This window comes from Macrosteles quadrilineatus, unplaced genomic scaffold (genome assembly GCF_028750875.1).
Source record: "Macrosteles quadrilineatus isolate MER2022 unplaced genomic scaffold, UCM_ALF_1.0 Scaffold_8__2_contigs__length_117827958, whole genome shotgun sequence".
NCBI lineage: Eukaryota > Metazoa > Arthropoda > Insecta > Hemiptera > Cicadellidae > Macrosteles > Macrosteles quadrilineatus.
Genome location: NW_026542601.1, coordinates 117,243,049 through 117,263,287, shown reverse-complemented (window position 1 = coordinate 117,263,287; position 20,239 = coordinate 117,243,049). Strand labels below are relative to the sequence as shown.

Below are 20,239 nucleotides of genomic sequence, written 5' to 3'. Positions count from 1 at the left end.
TTTGTGGATAGCATTTCTGCTGCATCATCCCTTTTGATCCCAGGTTTCACAGAGCGCGATGTGCTGGACACTGTTCTGAATGGTCTCAATGCTCCAACCCGAGCGGCACTTGCCGCTTTTCCGGCGGCGTGTAGTTTGTCTGACCTCCTGGCCTTGGTCCCCAGGGTTCAGGTGGTCCGCACGCTGGAACAGGGGCAGGCCGTCTCGCGATCTGATACCACGCAGCGCGGTGTCGAGCATCACCACAACCAACATTCACGATTCAGGCCTACAAACAATTTAAGTCAGCTAGGCAACAACAACAGATTTGCTGGACGCGACACTCGCAATTTCTCAAATTTTTCTGGTCAAGCATTTGCGCCTCACATTCCGCAGTTTCCATTTGCCCAGAATCATCAGCACGTGCCTAGGCCGTACCATCCACCACAACAAACCTTTCCGGGTCGCAGTTTCAGTTCACCGCGTCAGGAGCAGGGAAACACCAAAGGGGGGCACCGTTAGGCGCCGCAGAGCCTCCCTTAGCACAGTACGTAAACCAGGTGCCTAGAAAAACAGTCACGACCAATAAACCCAAGGGTTCTCCAAGTATTCCGACCAACGATCTGTGCCGCGTCACTTTGAATTTCAAGGGAATGTTTAAAGATGCACTCATAGACACCGGGTCTTCATTTTGTTTACTATCCTACGATACCTACCGAAACTTAAAGCGTCACACCAAGGCAGTAGTTAGCAAACACCCGACGTCCTTCTCTGCTATCTCGGCAGCGGGCGAACCCATCAAATTTGAGTTCACAGTGAGGGTTCATTTTAAAATACAACATCTTTCTTGGACCTTCACATTTTTTGTTACCGACAAATTACCGGTTCCAATATTGATTGGCTCTGACTTTTTAACAAAAACTAAAGCAGTCATAAACATGGCTAATCACACAATCAGTTTTCCCTATGGTTCACCACAATCTTTACCGCTGATTTTCACCTCAGTCGCCGAACATCAAGATCACCCAGCAACTATGGGTGAAAATTTGACCGAATCGCAGCGTCAATCAGTCACACATTTGCTCTCTCAGTACCCCGAGACTATAACTAGTAAGCTTGGCCGCACCAACCTTTTGAAATATCACATTAGGGTAAAGGAGAATAAGGTCGTGCGCAACAAGCCTTATCAATACGCACCGCCCAAACTTCAGTTGATGCGACAGCACATTGACGACCTGTTGCAGAAGGGGGTGATCAGACCATCCTCTTCCCAATACGCCTCAGCTGCGTTTTTAGTGCCTAAGAAGGGCGGAAAAACCCGCATGGTGGTAGATTATAGGAACCTCAATTCCATTTTGGAGTTGGATGCTACTCCAATGCCTACGATTGAAAGCGCTTTCCAACACTTGGGCCAAGCGCGATGGTTCACATTGCTAGATTTAAACTCTGCTTACAACCAGATTCCCCTTGCTGAAGAATCCAAGCCCTTCACATCTTTTGTCGTACCTTGGGCACAATATGAATTTAATTTCCTCCCTTTTGGACTTGCTTCAGGTAGCATGGTGCTCACCTCGCTTATAGACAAAATTTTTGGTGACATCAAATTTAAGTACATTTATAATTTCTTCGATGATTTGTGTATCTACAGCGATTCCACATTTGAGGATCACTTAGAAAAGGTTAGAACAGTCATTCAGAGGCTTTGTGAGGCTGGACTCACCGTAAATCCGGAGAAAATTACAGTAGCATCCAACAAAATCCAATTTCTCGGCCATGTTTTCAGCAACCACACCATCTCCATACACCCAGACAGAACCAGACCAATAGACGAATACCCCACCCCCAAAAACATAAAACAGTTGTCTCGTTTTTTGGGCATGACAGCATTTTACGCTCGATTCATTAAGGATTATGCTACCATCACCATGCCTCTCAACCAGTTAAAGAAGAAAGCAGTTCCCTTCATTTTCGGCCCTGACCAAATCGCAGCATTTGAAACATTAAAGCGAGCGCTAGTATCATCCACAATTCTCCGTATGCCGGATTTCTCAAAGGACTTTGTAGTCCATACCGACGCTAGCGGGTCAGCAATTGGAGCGGTTCTGTTACAATCACACAATGACCAGTTGTTTCCGGTCTCATACGCATCCCGAGCACTAAACAAACATGAGATCAATTATTCCACCTTGCAGCTAGATTGCCTTGCAATAGTTTTTGCCTTGCAGAAATACCAACAATATCTGGAACACCGAGAGTTCGAGCTTCACTCGGACTGCTCAGCCCTCACCTGGCTTCTCAATCATCCCCGCCAGATGGGCAAGATAGGCCGTTGGATTTCCTTTATCAATTCATTTAAATTTAAAATCTATCATATTCGCGGAAAGGACAATGTCATTGCCGACTGCCTTTCTCGCCTTTTTGAGAACTCCGAGTCAACTGAAATAGAGCCCGCCACGCCGCAACCTACAGCCCTTTCCCTTTTCACACTTCCCGAGGTATTCAAGGACATTGCCAGTCACCAACTGGAAGATCCCGACCTCAGAAAGATAATCCGGTCCAATGAAAAACCCCCAAATTATTCAGTCGAGAACAATATTCTTTTGTACCGACAGCCAAACCAAACCAAACCAAGAGTGGTGTTCCCCACTAAGCTCTTTGACCTCCTTTTTCAATATTATCATCAGTCTCCCACTTCGGCCCACCTAGGCATCAGCAAAACCTTATCACGCATCGAACCTTTTTTCTGGTCACCCGACCTCAAGAACTACATTTCCAACAGGGTCAGAACATGCGTCAGTTGCCAGAGGTGCAAACAAGCCCCAAACACCAGGGTAGGAAAGCTCGCATCTGAAATTGTGACCAACCCATGGGAGAAAATTTTCATTGACCACATCGGTCCCCTCCCTCTTTCTCTCAATCGGAATAGATACATTCTTACCATAGTTGACTCCTTCTCAAAGTTTTGCCTCATGATCCCCGTTAGGAACACCAAGGCCGAAACCACAGCCAATGTTCTCAATAAACAGGTTTTTTCTATTTTTGGACCACCCAAGTATTTAGTCTCGGACAACGTTTCACATTTTAAATCCGTCACCGTAAGGAACCTTTGCATGGGTCTAGGAATCCAACACATCTACACCAGTCCATATTATCCTAACCCCTCACATGCCGAGAGGGTCAACAAACAGATTAAAATTGCAATCCGGATTTTCCATCACCAGCATCAAAAGCACTGGGACCAGGACTTGCACTGGTTTCAGATAGCCTTTAATTCCGCTCAACATGAATCAACCAAAGTTTCCCCAGCCCGTTTATTTCTTGGTAGAAACCTGTACCACCCCTTGGAGTTGCATTGGAACCTGGACAAATTGGTTGACGAGCATGCTTCCCCACAATCCTCACGTGAGGAATGGGAAAGGGCGGTACAAAACCTCACAAAAGCTAGGCAACGTAGGCAGCAAGGCTACGACTTAAACAGATTGCCCAATCCCTACAAGACGGGAGATTGGGTAATGTTTAAGGAACATCATTTAAGCAAGGCTGCCGACTCAATCAATCAAAAGCTGTTGCCTGTCTGGTCAAAGCCTTGTGTTATAGAAACATTTTCATCACCAGTTACAGCACGTTTGATAAACCCATCCACAGGTAAATTCATCAGAAATGCACATATCTCTCAATTGAAGCGTTTTTTCCAACCACAATTTTGAAATACTCCCTTTACCCAGACCAGAAACGCAGTGCCGATGTGATACTAAGTTAAGTCTTCCACCCTCTGTCTCTTCAACCGCCAACGCACGGGGGACTAGTGAGTCTCAGGGTATCCTTCCATAGGATGGGCTGCCCTACACGTCCCTTCCCCGTGCGCTGTTGGTCAAATACCCCCTCTTCTAGTCTCCGACACCCCTGCTGAGTTGTTTTGAGTTTTTTTTTTATGTAAAAATTACTTTCCTGCTGGTGTTTTACCTTTTATGTTTAATTTTTTTAATTTTACCCTGCAGGAAAGGGCTCAGTAGAGGCACCTTCTGTGGCGACCTTGAATTCAGTCGAGTGTTGGGAGACAACCTCTCACTATACTCTTTCCTATCATCCCCTTGATCTCTTTCTTCCTTTCTTCTTAACTTAAGTAGTCTGTAGTGGTAACTGTAGTTAGGTCTTAGGAAAAACCAAAGATTATTTAAGTTAATATATAGGTTTACAAGCTTCCAATAGAAAATATTTTTGCCCGTCCCATCAACGCCCGTGTATCGCACAAGAACAAAACCGGCACGAATCCAAAGAGAAACCGTATCGTCGGGACTTTGTTAACAGCAGCATGCTTGTGAAATCAAGAATAATTTTGCTAATTGCAGTTTGCATGCGTAAAAAAGAAAAAAAAAAAAAATAAAAGAAAAAAAATAAATAAAAAAAAGGGGTTAATATAGAATTTGTATCCTTTCACACCTTCCAAACACAAAAGCACAGACAAAAATCGGTTTACGCGACCCACACCAGTCCAGCCTTGGTTACCCGGCACCTATTGTGGGTCAAATCCACAACGCCCCTGATAGATCACAGCCAACTCCGTCAGTGATCGGTCCACCGCCCTGCTACTTACCCTTCACCACCCTCAAGCAACACGACAGTTACCCTTTTTTATTTTTATATTCTCGGTAATACTTAAAACCTCAGTTTTTTTACAGTATAGCAGCTGCACAATAAAAAAAAAAAAATATATATATATATATGAATTTATTAAAAGCACTTTGAGAATAGTAACAATATTTTTTTTTTAAAGGGGGTATCCCTCAAAAAGAAGTAAGTCCCAGTGTAACACAACAGTGCGATTGCCTCGAAAGCAAATCCGGCAAAATGGACTCGCTGTGGACACAACCTGTGAATGGAACAGTGGACAGGAAGGAGAAGAGTGCGCAGCACTGGTGAATCAACCCAGACTCAGCCTCCAGCAGCTTCATCCTGGTTAGCACTGCTAGCAGCTTCGCCTTGGCCAATAGTGCCTGCAGACCGCAGAACTCCTGAAGTGACATCACAACCCGTCTACTCCAAGACACCACCCACAAAGCCACGAAGCAGTCACTGCGGCGAAGCGTCAAGCAGACTACCAACAGTCTATGCCACACAAGCTGCGCCAACTCATCCTCTACAACCGCCAGCCTGGAACAAACCAACCCAAACTGCGAGTGCCTTCTCCAACCCTAACAAAAACGAACAGAACAGTCAGTGTTCCCAAACCTTCCCCTTTCAAGAAACAAAATCAAAACAGTGCATACCAAAAAAAAAAAAATTAAAAAAAAATAATAATAAAAAAAAAATTTGTGCGTGCAGTTGCCAACCTTATCGTTTCCAAAATGCAATTCTAGCTCAAATGTTTTCCCAAACAGGATAGCATGGCTGTCGTAACCCACATTCCTTCCTCATTTTTGCAGGGGGGGTGGATCCCGATCTCTGTCGTATTTGGCTCAACCAATCACAAAAACATTCACATCCCCCCAAAAAAAAAAAGGTGCCCAAGGTCCCAAGTCGAGCCGGACTGGTTTGGGGTTTTCTGTTTCACCCATCGATTTCTCGGCTTCCTTTTGAACCAAACCGGGAAAGGTATCTGAGGACCCAGAAATTATGATGCGGAGAAGCAACTCGAGCGACAACCTTCCTTTTTGAAACACTACACACCTCTACTTTCCTTCCCTAACCAAAAAAAAAAAAAAAAAAAAAAAAAAACCTTGAGGGGGGGTGGTTGTGACGCTCAGCGCCACTATTTTATATAGTGCCACACAACTAAATCGCTGGCCTTGCGATCGGCGCGCCTCCTTCGGTCTGCCGCTTGCCTTTTTTCGAGAAACGTCAAGGAGCTACGAAATCGAGTTTTCCTCGGTCTTGTCTGTCGCCGGCCTCCGTCCCCTTCGTTGGATTTTCTGATTGTCCGTTTACTGAGATCGACATGCCTTCGTTTAATCAGGATGATTCTATAATTAATTATTAAGTAGAGCTAAGACCAGGATGATAGGCTAGTTTAATTATTTAAGGGGAAGCCGGCAGGCTTTCCCCCCATTCGCAGAAATGTAAATTCCAAATTATATGATTACCTCGCTTAACGAGGTAATCATTCCTAGACATGCAAAAATCACCACGTTGAAGGCTTAAGTATCAATTCTTTCAGGAATCGCCTTATGAGTCCAAATTGATTCAGTAATGAGTTAGGGAGTGATATTTACCTGTTTTTTATTCATTACCATTTACACTATCTAGCAATTTAGTTTGGAAGGTTAGCTATAGTTCTGTTAATATTTAAAGGTAAGTAATCAAAGCTGGCTTGGCCTGCTTCTGGTCTGGGTAAAGATTTCCGCCCTCTGGTTCCCCAACAACGTTTCCAATTAAATTGTCATTTCAAGATGGTAGTAGAGTGCAGCACGTTCTTAATTGCAACATGATAGGGTCCTCCAGGCCCTAACACCCACAACAGCCAATTACCAACACATTTCACTTAATTACAATCAATACATCACATCACCACAGAATCCATAATCAGTTTCCACACCATCAATCACACTAAGGGCCACAGTACACAACTAGGTGTTTTGTTGTTGGCAATAAAAAAATATATTTTGTATACCTTTTCATTGATAATTTTTTAAAGTAATGTTTGGGTGAATTTTTTTGCGTAGAAAGTACTTTGCAGAAGCCAATATGAGGTGGTTGAATTATTCACTTACTCAAATTGTTCTGGAAGGAGGTTGTGAAGTATACAGTACTTTGAAAAACTTCTCACTGTGAGTGTTGGCCTGTAGTATAGAGCCAACTACTCAGCACCAACTTCTTAGAACCTCAAACAATTAAGTTATGCTGTTAATTTGTTAGTAATATAGCCTACTTGATAAGGTTTAATAAATTTTGGATTTGAAGAGCAGTACAAAATGGGAAAATACACATTAGCTGATACATTCGATTTTATAAAAATTTGTTGTAATCTTCTGCTGCATTTTTATTGTGATATGTTATGATAAGCATATGTGATGTGTATGTGCAGGGGCTTCGTCTAGTGCTAGGGTGTGCAGAAGATGAGGTAGAGGAGGGCAAAGATGATACGTCCTGGCTACTTAAGCAACTACCTCTGCTTCCCCACTTCCCTGAGGCCCGGCCGCAGGTAAGGTTGTTTCTGATTCTATTTTTTTTATCGGTAACCCCTAGTTTCACCTTCATATCTACACACCCTGTCCCTGGGAGTAAAAGCAGAATTTGAACAAGCACAAAACTAATACTATTCTGGGAAATTTCTCATCAATACCTTTCATTTAAGTATGTGGTTGATAGGTGTTTGTCTTACGGTTTCCCAAAATTTGTGTTCCTTATTAAGGCTGTCTTTGAAATTTAAATTGTTTAGGAGAAACAATCAAACAATGTTAAGGGATCATTTAAGAGAAAAACCAACGTTATTTCTGCTTAGAACGTTTTTTTACTGATTTAAAGAACAAAAACAAAAATCATATTTTCACTCTTTAAAGAGTATTTTTCACTGTCATTCTTTGGATTTGTTTCATTGCTTACTCATAGAGCCATGAATAAGTCGTTTAACATGTTTGATGTTCCGGCAAGATCGTGATCGCATTGCGCAGCGCGTGTCTGGTAGAGACGGACCCCGGCCTGGTGGTGACGTATCTCAACTTCCTGGCACAACACACATCTAGTGATGTGACGGAGACGACGGACCTGGTGGCGGATATGGCCACTCTGATAGTAGAGAGGTCGACAATCATCAACGCCATCATACCATCCCAGGACCATCCCAACGCTGGCCTGGACGCATTCCTCTCCATCTTCTACACATACCTGATAAAGGTGGGTAAATGTATTACAAATTTGAAAAATTTCACAGTAAAATAATTTATTTCCACATTCTATAACATAACTAAAGAGTCTTAATTATTGCAGGTAACGTTATCCCTGGTTTTATATAGTACATTGCAGAATTGACTGGCAAATAAGTAATCCAAATGTTAATATTTGCGTATTGGCTTGATGAAAAATCACGATCAGCTATATTGAAGTTAACAAAGATCAGCAGTAAATGGCTTCTAATGCTAATCTTATCAAGAACATTTTATTTTATATCTCGTTTTCTGGTAACTTTATGGGAATTCTGATATTTTCCCGAGTCCCTGGGGTCAAGACTAGTGATGTGTCAAAACCGAATCTCAAATCTCAAAACCATCAAAACTTAAGTTAAGTTTCGGTTTCGAGATTTGTTTTTTCAGAAAATTCCTAGCTATGGAAAAACATACATGGTTTGAAGAATTAAAATTTAATACAGACTGCAAGGGATCAGACTTTAAGAATTTCTTTTAGAATAAAAGGTCTCTCTGGGTTGGAAGAGTCCATTCTGACAGAAGAAACACAATCACTTTACTTAAAAGATTGGGACTTAAAGACTTATCTTTCCATCACAAGCCTTACTTGGCTGAAAATGATGTCAGTGGAAGTAAAATATTCCAATTTTTGTTGTATAGTGTAAAGTTGGTTGTGTTTCTAGTGACAAAGTAGGCTCTGTCATTCAGGTAAACCTTTAATAAAATTCTTAAAATTTAAGTTGAAGTAACTTACTAGGAAGGGTGATAGTTTAGTTTGCCGGACTGTCTGCAGGCTAGAGAGCCGCAGAGAGAGGCTTATGCGTGGTCGGAGAGCCAAGACCAGATCCTGGTGACGTGGCCGAGTGGTGAGCAATGCACCCTGTATATACTGGTGGTGCACGCCATGGTGATCATACTGGCGTTTGGACCCCAGTGTGTGTCATTGGCAGCAGAGTATCAACATTTGCTGGACATGTGGTTTCCTCTGGACAAACAAGATACTCCCAAGGTGAGTAATATCATGGAAACTAATTACGGTGAAGGAATTGTCTTTTTGTCATAAACAAAATAATTTGGAAAGTTTCCTGGATTATCGGTCAATTCAGTGCAATTCTTTTTCCCTTTTGGTAAATCTTTGAAATACAGCCTCATTAACTTGTTGATTTTTAAAAGAACTATGTAGGCTCCGGATTACTGTTTTATTCTTTAAAATGGTTTAAATACCTACATAAAGTAATCCTTGGTTGATGTCGTGGCAACTAGTTTCAGTTCATGGATGAATTATCTTCAGGTGATAAGGAGACAAAGGCAGGCATCATAGATTACCTTTACTTCCAGTTTAGACATATCAGCCTGGTTATGTCGCTAATGTTTATGTTCTTTCGTCCTCTACGCTTTTTTATGTATGTACTCTGTTTATGTGTGATTTGTTACTTTTTTACCAAACCTTATTGGCAGCCTTCAAATATAGTGATTATATAGTGAATATAGTGATATAGTGAACTACTATATTGGCCAGTCTTCACGCTCATTTACAAAGAGATTCACAGAACATTTCCACAGAAAAACAACAGCTTCCCAAACATCAAATTTTTCAGAAAATATAGTTTTAAATAACCACAACTATTCAGATATCAATTATAATGTGGAAGTTTTACCTTTCTCACAGGACCGTTTAACCAAAAACACACTGGAAGAGTTTGAAGTATACAGAGCAGCCAAAACTGGCCATCAAAATGTGTTGAACGATAAACTTTCTTTCCAATCCAACTACAGTACATTTATAATGCAGATATCAGGATACTGGGAAACAATGAATGAATAAACATGCACCAGTAATAAGAAGACAGAGACAGACGTCATAGACCACCTTGACCGCCGGTCTAGACTTAACTTCAACCCGGCCACGTTAGTTTTTGTCAATGTCCCTTGTGTGTTTCATGTTTTTTGTAACTTTTATATATTCTATGTTTTTGTCTCAGTTGATAAAGGTTATATGCAATCAAATTTTGGTTAGAAACTAAAATAAGATTTTCTCTTACCACACAACTTGAGTTGGGGACTTCATGTTGACATTATGTGTTGTTGATCACATAGGCTTTTCTGGTGGACACATCAGAGGAGGCTCTGCTAATCCCCGATTGGCTGAAGCTGAGAATGATCCGTTCCAGAGTCCCTCGTCTAGTAGATGCGGCTCTCACTGATCTTGAACCTCAACAGCTGATATTGTTTATTCAGTCTTTTGGGATACCCGTTGCTTCTATGAGGTAACCATTGAACAATTACTGTATTCACTCTAGCTTTGAACTTTTTAATGTGAATAACTTTCAAATTAGAACCACACCATGAAGATAAACGGTAAAAATAAAAGATTTTACTGTGCACCACTCGGAATCTTTTATCAACCAAATCTCATCCTTCTTAATTCTGTAACAAACAATTATGTCTATGAATGTTTTCCAATCCATCAAACTTCAAACTCTGTATATGTTGCAGCAAGCTGCTAGACACCCTGGACAGAGCCGCACTGACAGACGAGGTTTCTGTGGTGGAAGCCGTGCAAGACAAGGGGTACATGATACAGTTGGTTGAGGTGCAACACCAGAGGGGAGCGGAGGGAGGGGAGATCTTTGCTAGAGCACTAGGAGTGCAAGACACCCCCAGGAGTACAGAACCTGATCTGGAAGACATTACACCAATGGATGTATCTGGTAGGTACAAGAGACAGGGTGGCCACAGACCGAGAATTCTGGGAAAACCGGGAATCATGATTTTTGAAATCTTAGGGAAAACCTGACTACAGTACCGTTTTGTTGTAATCTGGATCTAAGACGAATTAAGAAGGGTTTAACTCTCACCGACATACTGTATTTGCTTTTGCAAAAGCAGATAAAATTGTTCGGGCTTGTCAAACCCCTAATTGTTAAATTGTTAAGATAAGGTGATAAAAAATATGTCAACATTAATAGTTAAAGGTGACATTTCTGTTGGTACATAACAAACTTACTTTTAATAATTAGTGATTCACATATATTTGTTCTTTTGTAGAGCCGATGCCGTTAGATCTACCTCCCACCACTCAACTGACAGATAACAAAGCTGTTGTCATTGTTGAGAGACTGTTCCTCATGCCTGAAAGTTTATCCGACCGCCAAACAACCAGGGAGCTATTTATGACTTTACAAAAAGTAAGTTTAATGTGTAAAAAGTTGTTGTGTATGTTCTATTGGGAACTTTTAAAAACAAATCAATCAATCAATTATTTAAGATGGGGACGCCACTATGTGCGTATTTCAAACCAAATATGCGTGAAGGATGAGTGTAGGATGAGTGGCGCGATCTTGTAGTTAGTGACTAAGGCCGTCATATTCCTTAGACACAGCTGTTAATTAATAGCCCAAACAGCTAATGACAACTATGGGACCTACAGGTTATAGTGGAATCCGAACCACATTTTTGCCTTGGTATTCACACACTGGTCTAATTTATCAGGATAGTACTGCGGATAGTATTAGTACTCACTAGTACGGACGTTAATCCACACCAGGGAGTATCGCATCCACAGTGCATCTCTATAAATATCCACAATTTGTGACCTCCTAGTAGCTGGATTACAGGACGACGCCACCGTCCCAGTCATTCATGTTTATGTGTGTTCTGTTCTGATACAAATTTACTTTATTCTTAGTCTTAAGGATTTAGATTAGTTAGTTCCCAGGTAATATATGAGTGTTCTATTATCCTTGTTAAAGTAAACACAATATAAAAACAAATCAGAAGCTGTTTTTCCAAAATGAAATGGCAAAGACCTCTCTATGATTGTTTTTAATTTTTTTTTTTCAGACACTCTCCTCAGAAGTTAGCAAATCTCAGACAAGCAAAGAACCGCCAAGAATACTGACAGCTTTGATTATTTACTTGATGAAGAAAACGTCCTCGGACAAAAGCTTTGTGCGAGCGGTTGTGTCACGAGCCCACATCGCTTGTTCCTTGTTCCGTCTGCTTACATCTGTTACGAGGTTGGTTGGCTCAATATTATATTTTTTTATTTTATTTAGTGATTTTACAACTAATTAAGAATATACTGTAAGTGCAGTTTGCTTCTAAAAAGGGTGTACACTCATAGATTCCTTTACTTCAGTTGTTTACATGTTTTGCTTAAACAGCACTCTATTTTATTTTTCCTACCCTCAACATTTGATTTTCTTCCTTCATCTCATTTTTATCTTCACCACATGGATATGTCCCCCTCACCTTCTCTATGTATCTTAGTTTGCTTCATTCTATCATCATCAACTCTTATTCTCTAAAGAATTCTGTTTTCCTGAATCATTTTTGCATGTCCTAACCATCTAAGCCCTGCATTTTGTAACCTTCTCTAATCAGCCCCCTTCTGATGTCTTCATTCATGACCCCTCACCGACCTTGTTTTAATGATAGTGACCCTAAAAATCTCAATTATCTTGCACACATTCTGCTCCATTTCCTGTACATCTCATAAGTCCATCTCATAATCTAAAAAAATAGTATGTAAAAGACTACAATTTTTACTACTTTAAACTAATACCTTGTACTATACTAATAAACTAAAACGGATATTATCTGTTGGTGTAAATTTAAATCCACACTATCATCCACTTCAGGGTATACCTTTGGGTCACCCATCCAATGGAATAGTGTGAAATCTGTCATGAAGCTGCTAAATCAATATTTTGTAAAGGTTTCTAGTGAGGATTTTATTCGGTGGGGACTTGTTAAACATTTGATTATTCCAGGTCGGACCTACTATCATCAGTGCTGCTCATAGCGAGTGTGGTGTTACCTGAAGCTCAGAGGTCTATGAAAGCAAAACCTCTGGTCGGTATACTGAAGAGTCTTATCCAGAAACATCAGAACAAAGAGATGACATTCCGAGCTCAATCTGGTACTGATAATCCTAAGAAAGGTATGTCTGGGACACATTGAGAGAAGTAAGTAGTAATATTTTAGAGTAGGGATAGGTAACAATTTTTGTATTTTTATGGAATAACGAGTTCATTGTCTGTTATTGGGACAGTATTGCAAAACGTACTTGTTATTGTATAATAGTTTTGCTTACAAAATTAATTGCACACAAGTTCCAAATTAGTTATATCAAGAAGCTATATCCCAAAATATGACGACTTTTAATAGCTGTCAACATTCTTGATGAATCATTATCAGTTTTTAAACTACGCTGGCGTCATTGTCTCTTGGGGTTGTAAGTAGTCTAATGGACTTGACCAACTGAGTTTGATCAGCTGGTTTCAACAGCATTATCCGTATTGTTGGCAGTGTTTGAGGAGACATCACTGAGTAGACTGGAGGTACAAGGTCGTTTGTTGCTGGAGGCTCACAGCCAGGGAGGGAATGACTCCAAGACTCTGGTCCAAGCGTTGTCTAGTGTCCTACTCAAACAGTCCTCTGACAACCGCAAGGGTCTGCTACTGGATTGGTTAGTTCAGTTGGAGCCGGAGATCATTGGCGAGACTTCCTCCTCTCAGGTAATTCTTGTTGGTTTATATAGCTTACTACTGGAAATTAAATTAAATTATCATTGTTTTCTTTTGAAAGTTTTAGGATTCTTAGTATGTTTTTGATAACTATTAATATTAATTTTTCAAACTGTGTAGGTTATGTTTTTGGCTGAATTTTATCATGTAAATTTTAAACTCGCTACAAAACTTAATCTTACTGCTCACTAGTCTATCATGGAGAACAAGAGTAAAGCATTTAAAATAAAGGTATTCAATATAGGCTAATCTAAGATAATATATTGGTTGTCGCTGTTGTCAGATGGATCTGTTGTTCTCCCGGGGAGAGTTTGTGTGTCGTCCGTTCCTGCTGACTCTACTAACTCACCACGCCAGCTGGGCAACATTGCATCACTGCACTAAGCGACTGCTCAGTCCTAAAGCTGGAGCCAAGTAGGTCATAATTTTGTATTCTCTATGCACCATACTTTTTGTAACGCCGTTTGCTGATTTTTATGTGACCCATACCTTACTCATAGCTCAACATCTGTCTAGGTTAATAACTGTAAAAAATTCCCAGTGAGTGATATATATTTTATGAGTACATTAATGTTCTTTTACAATACTTAGAAGTTAATGTTTAAGCTGAGGATGACCACAGCCTAAATATCACGACTTTGTTGCAAAATTAGTTGCCTACTACAATCTGTGGTATCTTTATTCAGGTATTTACATAATTTCAATTTCAAAGCTTTTTTTAGAGAGAGATGTAAGTAGCTCTGAGATAACATGCAATTAGGGGTTTTAGATACAATTTTAAGGAGAGTTAACAACTTTTTCAACCCTGTTGTGTTGTCCAGGTATGACCCAACAGCAGTGCTAGACTTTCTGATTGCCCTCACCTGCAACCCCAAGCTACTGCAGGGCAGAGAGAAGTACACACCCAAGCATGGGGCAGTGGAGGATATATTGAACTTACCTCGCTCTCAGGTCAGTGAAACCGTCAATCACATTGCAAAGGAAATTGGATATAATTAATAAATTTTTCAATTATTCAAACCATTATGTAACTAATCATGGCATTAATGTTTAACTACTGTAAAACGTTTAAATTAACACGTTGACTGCGCGCGCCGACTTTACAGGCGCTCCCCAGTGGCGGGCGAAGCCCCGGCGCGCAACCGAATCAGCGAACGCAATTGGCATTCAAATATTTCAGTCTGCAAATCACAAAAGAGCAGTGGTGACTGTGCTGCGTTACCCCGAGAGTGGATGTAGTTCACTGAAACACCCAAAGGTAGTAGCACTGCACGGATCCGTATCCAGTGTCTTTGTAATGTGGGTTGAAGAGAAAAAATCCCCGAAACCGGGACAAAAGCATTGCCAGACAGGACTTTACGGGAAATTTTAGTACCAACCTACACCAAAGTAAAGCTCGCATTCTAAGCTGGCAGGCTAGCAACAATTATAACGTCTCCGTCTGAGGCTAAGCTCACACTGACTCAATATATTTCTGTTGGTCTGGTGCCGCCTTTAGTCGGCGCGCGCAACCTGGGAGCGCTGGCGACGCCGACTAAAGTCGGCACGCGCGGTCAACGTGTTAAGATGGTAAAATAGTATATGTTACCTTAGGATGAAAAACAACTCTTTTTGATAAGAATTGAACATAGAGTACAAGGGCCTAAGTGTTATGATGACTTACCTGAATGAAAAAGAGTCCATCCTGGTATAAAAAATACAAAACTTTACACTAAAAAAAAATTAAAATTTTTATTGTTACTGACAGCAATTTCAAAGGAAGAACGTTTGAGATCGGAAAAAACCAACTAAAATCCTCTCAACCAATCTATTTTCTCTACTCGAACCCTCCTTAGTTGAAAATGCTGTCAGCTACGATTAAATATTTTAATTTTTGTGTATAGTGTAAAGTTTTTGGGTTTCTTGTGCAAGGTTGAACTCTTAAATTCAGATAAGCTTGCTTTCCAAAAAATAATCCTTTAATCCTTTTGATAACAATCAAGCCCTAATGGACAAGACAATTCCGAGGTTGGAATAAGAGAGAGGATTGAAAAGTCGATAAGAAATAAGAAGAATCAGATTGCCAAGGTAAGGAAAATTAACACATTATGCGCAATGTTACAGCTGCCGTGTATAGCTGACTACATCGTGGAGGAAGCAGTGAGGTTTGATGATATCAAGGAGGCAGTGGACAAGATGAATCTCCGTCTCTCTCTGTTGGCGCCTCATGCTGATCAAGAAACACTCTCCATCGTCGTCAAACACTTGAATGAGAATGCTGCTAAACCTACTGGGTTAGTTGTGACTCATTTTATTATTACAAATTAAAAGTTAGCAATATGTGCGTTGGTACATGTAATCTATAAATGAGGAAATAATATTTAATTGAAAAATAATTATTACGTATACAAGAACAAAGGAACCCTTGGGATTCCCTTTTGAAATTTTACTAATTTAATGTATTATGTATTTCTTGTGTATACCAGTAATTTTGTGTATGCAGTTTCTTGAAACGGGTGGGCTTAGTTCAGTCGGAAGTTGAAATCGAATGGTATCATACTCTAAACGTAATAAAAAAAAATTGGCATCACAAACGGTATTGTGACTAGATTTACACAGTTGGTATCGTAGCGAGGTGCTACCTTACATTCCTGTCATTGCACCTATGTACGTGCACAAATATTTGTGGAACAGTTTGTAGGGGGTGACTCACATACTCATTATATAACGAGCAGAGTTTGTTAACCATCGGTGCAAGAATGAGAAAGTTTTCTTAGAAAAATATATTTTTGTGCACGACCTACAACACCACCAACGGTGAGTTAACACCGGCGTTAATGCCAAACGTTTCACCCTTGATTTAATGTAGCTTCCATTGCAGCTAGTGACCTTAAAACATGTATGGGCTGATTCATTAGGAAAAGATTGAAACCCCAAAGGGAATAACATGAAATTGGACATGGTTATTGGTTAGGAACATTTGTTGGTTAGGAACAATGTTACTCGTTTTACTTGGAGAGCCAATTGTTTAGCCTTTCAAAGATTGCTTTTATAAGTTTGTGACGTCACAGAATAACTTATTTATTGTTGATTCACAGCAAACACAGCGAGATGTGTCGGCAGCTGTTGGTCCAGCTGTACCTCAGAGTTCCCAGTATTGTCACTCAGCTCTCGGATACAGAGCTGGCCAAATACCTCAGCAACTCTTCGATATCAGGTGAGAAGAGATAGAAATAATCACTATTATTGTCAGATCTTGTTAGTTAGCTTTGTCATGGGATTCTTTCCAAGGTCTGGATAGCTGCTTGATATCTAACCCAACTGTAAAAGTATGTGAAAAAAACCAATAAACCTCTTAACAAATGACCTTTACTCGTTTGTTTCCAGTTACACAGTTTACAATACTACAGGCTGTAGACGAAGCTATTAATAGGCATGGCCACAATGCAAATCTTTCATTAGTTTGAACGCGAATCACTTTGCTGGACCGCCATTTTACTATAAACTATCATGCTTGTACCATAAGCACCTATTATCCGGCCTTGTAGCGTAATAGGTAATTACTATTATGTTTTGGTTGGATAGTTGATTGGAAGGTTCTTTGTGAATTTCACCTAAAGTAACAGGCATTTTGGTACTTTTTTAATTCTTAAAATTTGTGTATCTGCCCTGAATACTATTCAAAAGAATTCAGTTGTTTATGTTCATGAGTTAAAGGAAAAATTAGACAAAATAGGTGTGATTAAAACCCTGAATAGGTAGAGTTCAAAGAGTTTAAGTACTAGTCTAATGTAGACAATATTTACAGTGATGGGCAGTAGTGTGTTGGACACAGTGTCTCATACGCTGTTGACAGCATTGACAGCAACTCCGCCCAACAAGGACTGGTACAGGCGATCTCAAGAGTTTGACCTGGCTACCAGGAAGATGACAGCCACTCACCCGCTGCTAGTGCTTCGGTAAGAGCTGTTGATTTGTCAGTCTTGTCAGAAAATCATAGTGAGACATTAGAAAAGCTGCGTAGGAAATAAGAAGTTTTTGTGTGTACTGAAATAATGTAAAGTATTAAAATGGAAGCTTTGAGTATTTATACACTCAGAAGCATGTAATCCATTATGATTTCTGGTGTTAGCTGTGTCATTGTAGTTGAATACTGTCAGACATTTCGTCCTTAATATGAAGAAGCATCCTCAGTAGCTATGCTGAGACTGATTGCTCACCCCCTCCACCCACTATTGTACCATGTCATAAGTATGAAAAATAAAAATTTTCAAGCGGAGGAAAATGATGTAAACATTAGTTGAAATAGGTTTTCACAGTAGATTTTTATGATATTGTAAAACTTGCCCTTCTATTTTGAGATTAGGATTTTTTAATTTCCATTCAAGATTTGAAACTCCTGGATTGGTACATCACTGATGATTAATGTAAGCTTGTAGTAACAATGATACACTGAAACTGGACGATGATCAAATATGTAATAATCAACTAATGTAAAATATGACAGGTCTAGAGAATGTAGATCTGCCAAGCCTTTCCCTCCAGCAATTTGATACAAATTACTTTAAAAGAAGGCTTTTGGCAGATCTACATTGAAATTCAAAATTTATATTTGTTTTAAGAAATGACAAGCTAAGACAAGTTAATTTAGGTGCTTTTGAATGTTTACGTATGTACTTAAAAGTTAGGCCTAGTTTTATTTGTTCAAATAATTACAATCTGGAAAAGCTGGAGTTGTCTTTGAATTTTATTTATGGCTTGCGTAACGCCCTGATATAGTTATAAGATTGACTTTGAAGCTTTGAAGCAAAGCATGAACCACATGATGATGTGTGTGTACAGACAGCTGGAGATGATAGCCGCTGCACTGAGAGGACGAGTACATCTAGAGTTCCCGGTGCTGAGGAGTCGTAACCATCTGGCACTGTTCACACAGGTGCTCGGACTGCTGGAGCTGCTGAGGCCTCATCTGTTCAGGGCTGAGTACACCACTCCTCTGCACAACATCTTCGACACTTACTTTGCTTTGTTCAAGGTCAGTCACGGCAATATTGTTGCGTTAATTGTAACAATTTCTTACTGAAGACCTTGGAAGGACAAAATATTTAAAGTGGTATGAACTTTGGTGTGCAATTTACCGCCTTGAACATTTTTTTAACCGAGCTATTCCTTTTATCTAAATTTTGGTCTAGAAATGTGTGAGCAAATGATTGAGATTAAGGAGAACGTACAGTCTTAATGGCAAAATCGGGTTGAACTAAGAATTGTGGGGATTACCTATTCCATTTCAATTTGTCTCTTTGTCCAAGTGCATTTTCCTCAAAATAAATTAATATTTGTTTAATGTTTTTTGTCCACGTATGACTTTTGATTTGTTCAATGAAACAACCATTTCTACTTGGATAATCCCTCACACGTTTTTTACTTGTTATAGTAGGGATATGTTTCAAGCAGTATTGCAGACCTCTATTTTAGCCCTATTTTCTCCAATTATAAAAGTAATGTAGACATGAAGTAGGTCTACATTGCCAAAAAAACTACTACGGTATTAAAAGTTTTTTCTACAAAATAAGTGACACAAAAAAAAATCCTCTATCCAAAGATTTCCTAAGGTTTTTTTTACTGTAAATTTGTTCAACACTCCAATGATTCTTTCATTACCCTGTTAACCAAAATTCCATTCATTACTTAACCTGCTTTACTGCCACAACCAAGCAAATTTCAAAGAAAATAATCCAAATATTGTATTTTTTACAGCAACACGGACACATGAAGGATGTCGGTGCTCTGCTGGTCAGATTTGTAAGCTTGCTGAAGGCATACATCGGACACAATGCTGAAGAATCTCTTCGTTATTTACAGACTCAAGCTGCCCTAATCAGGTATGTAGCTTTAGAACTATTGTACGTCAATATGTAAGATTCACTGATTGAATGATGATAGTTGTAGAGTCCCGCTGTTTCAAAGTAACTGGGTCCGAACACTGTTCGGATTAGCAGGAATTCAGAATAAGCTGATTTCTGTGATAATTTATCATCTCGATTGTGGGTGGTTTTCACAGTTTTGTGTCAAACGCAGATTTTTGCGATTGCAAAAATGTTTTTTCTGTGAAAATGAAAGCTTATCTCGTTTCTGGCGTGACAGAGAAACGTTCTCAATTTCATGTTATAGGTCGACCACTTAGAAATGAACCTGCACGCTTATGCTATTGCGACCTATAGCTTCGTACTAATGTTTAAAAAAATAATAATAATATCCAAACTTTAGTATGGAATAGGCAGATTTTTTTGGAATAGTGAGGCTCTCAACCCTCAAATTCATCCACAACCATTGAGCTGTGAAGACACACCTTGTTATATTTAATCCATAATAGCATTAACAAAATTGTATACTATTGAACTTTAACTTCATTGGCACAGATAACTTCTTTTCAAATCTTGAGTCAGAGCAAGATATACAACAATATGTTATACAGATATTTTTAGTTGTTGAGTGAACATAATGAACATAAGAATAGACAAGACACAAAATGTTGTTAAAAATCAAGTAAATCTTTGATAAATAAAAAAAAACTATGTGTTTAGGTCCCCTTCTTGTACATAATTTAGCACAGAAACAACATAAACCAGTTAAGTTGTGTTTTATTATCTGAGTTGTTCCTCAAATTAAAGATTTTAATATAGCTTACTGTAGTAAATGTAGCTCAAGAAAAAAAAAATTAAATGTTTCAGTGAGCTGCAGACCCAGCATCACAGTCTGGGCAGTGTGTGTATCCTGGTAGCGGGGGTGAGAGGGGCGGGGGCAGGGGAGGTGGTAGTCACTGTACCTCCTGCACCTCCTGGCCAGGACACCTTCCCTCCACAGTGGGACCATGTGATAGCATCACTCAAGGGACCTGGTGAGTGGTTAAGT

General features: G+C 39.7%; 1 protein-coding gene across 1 annotated transcript in view; it reads left to right on the top strand.

Moving 5' to 3' along the window:
* Nucleotides 1–20,239, top strand: part of LOC129000694 (integrator complex subunit 1-like) — a 46,274-nt gene that overhangs the window by 25,746 nt on the left and 289 nt on the right. Inside the window, exons 16-32 of the mRNA XM_054427655.1 lie at nucleotides 7,001–7,117; nucleotides 7,567–7,809; nucleotides 8,611–8,826; nucleotides 9,915–10,084; nucleotides 10,314–10,528; nucleotides 10,866–11,005; nucleotides 11,661–11,836; nucleotides 12,593–12,762; nucleotides 13,131–13,339; nucleotides 13,632–13,762; nucleotides 14,170–14,299; nucleotides 15,452–15,621; nucleotides 16,426–16,544; nucleotides 17,136–17,286; nucleotides 18,170–18,362; nucleotides 19,085–19,209; nucleotides 20,059–20,225. Coding sequence (XP_054283630.1) covers nucleotides 7,001–7,117; nucleotides 7,567–7,809; nucleotides 8,611–8,826; nucleotides 9,915–10,084; nucleotides 10,314–10,528; nucleotides 10,866–11,005; nucleotides 11,661–11,836; nucleotides 12,593–12,762; nucleotides 13,131–13,339; nucleotides 13,632–13,762; nucleotides 14,170–14,299; nucleotides 15,452–15,621; nucleotides 16,426–16,544; nucleotides 17,136–17,286; nucleotides 18,170–18,362; nucleotides 19,085–19,209; nucleotides 20,059–20,225 — 2,842 coding nt within the window. The remainder of the gene's footprint in view (nucleotides 1–7,000; nucleotides 7,118–7,566; nucleotides 7,810–8,610; nucleotides 8,827–9,914; nucleotides 10,085–10,313; nucleotides 10,529–10,865; nucleotides 11,006–11,660; nucleotides 11,837–12,592; nucleotides 12,763–13,130; nucleotides 13,340–13,631; nucleotides 13,763–14,169; nucleotides 14,300–15,451; nucleotides 15,622–16,425; nucleotides 16,545–17,135; nucleotides 17,287–18,169; nucleotides 18,363–19,084; nucleotides 19,210–20,058; nucleotides 20,226–20,239) is intronic.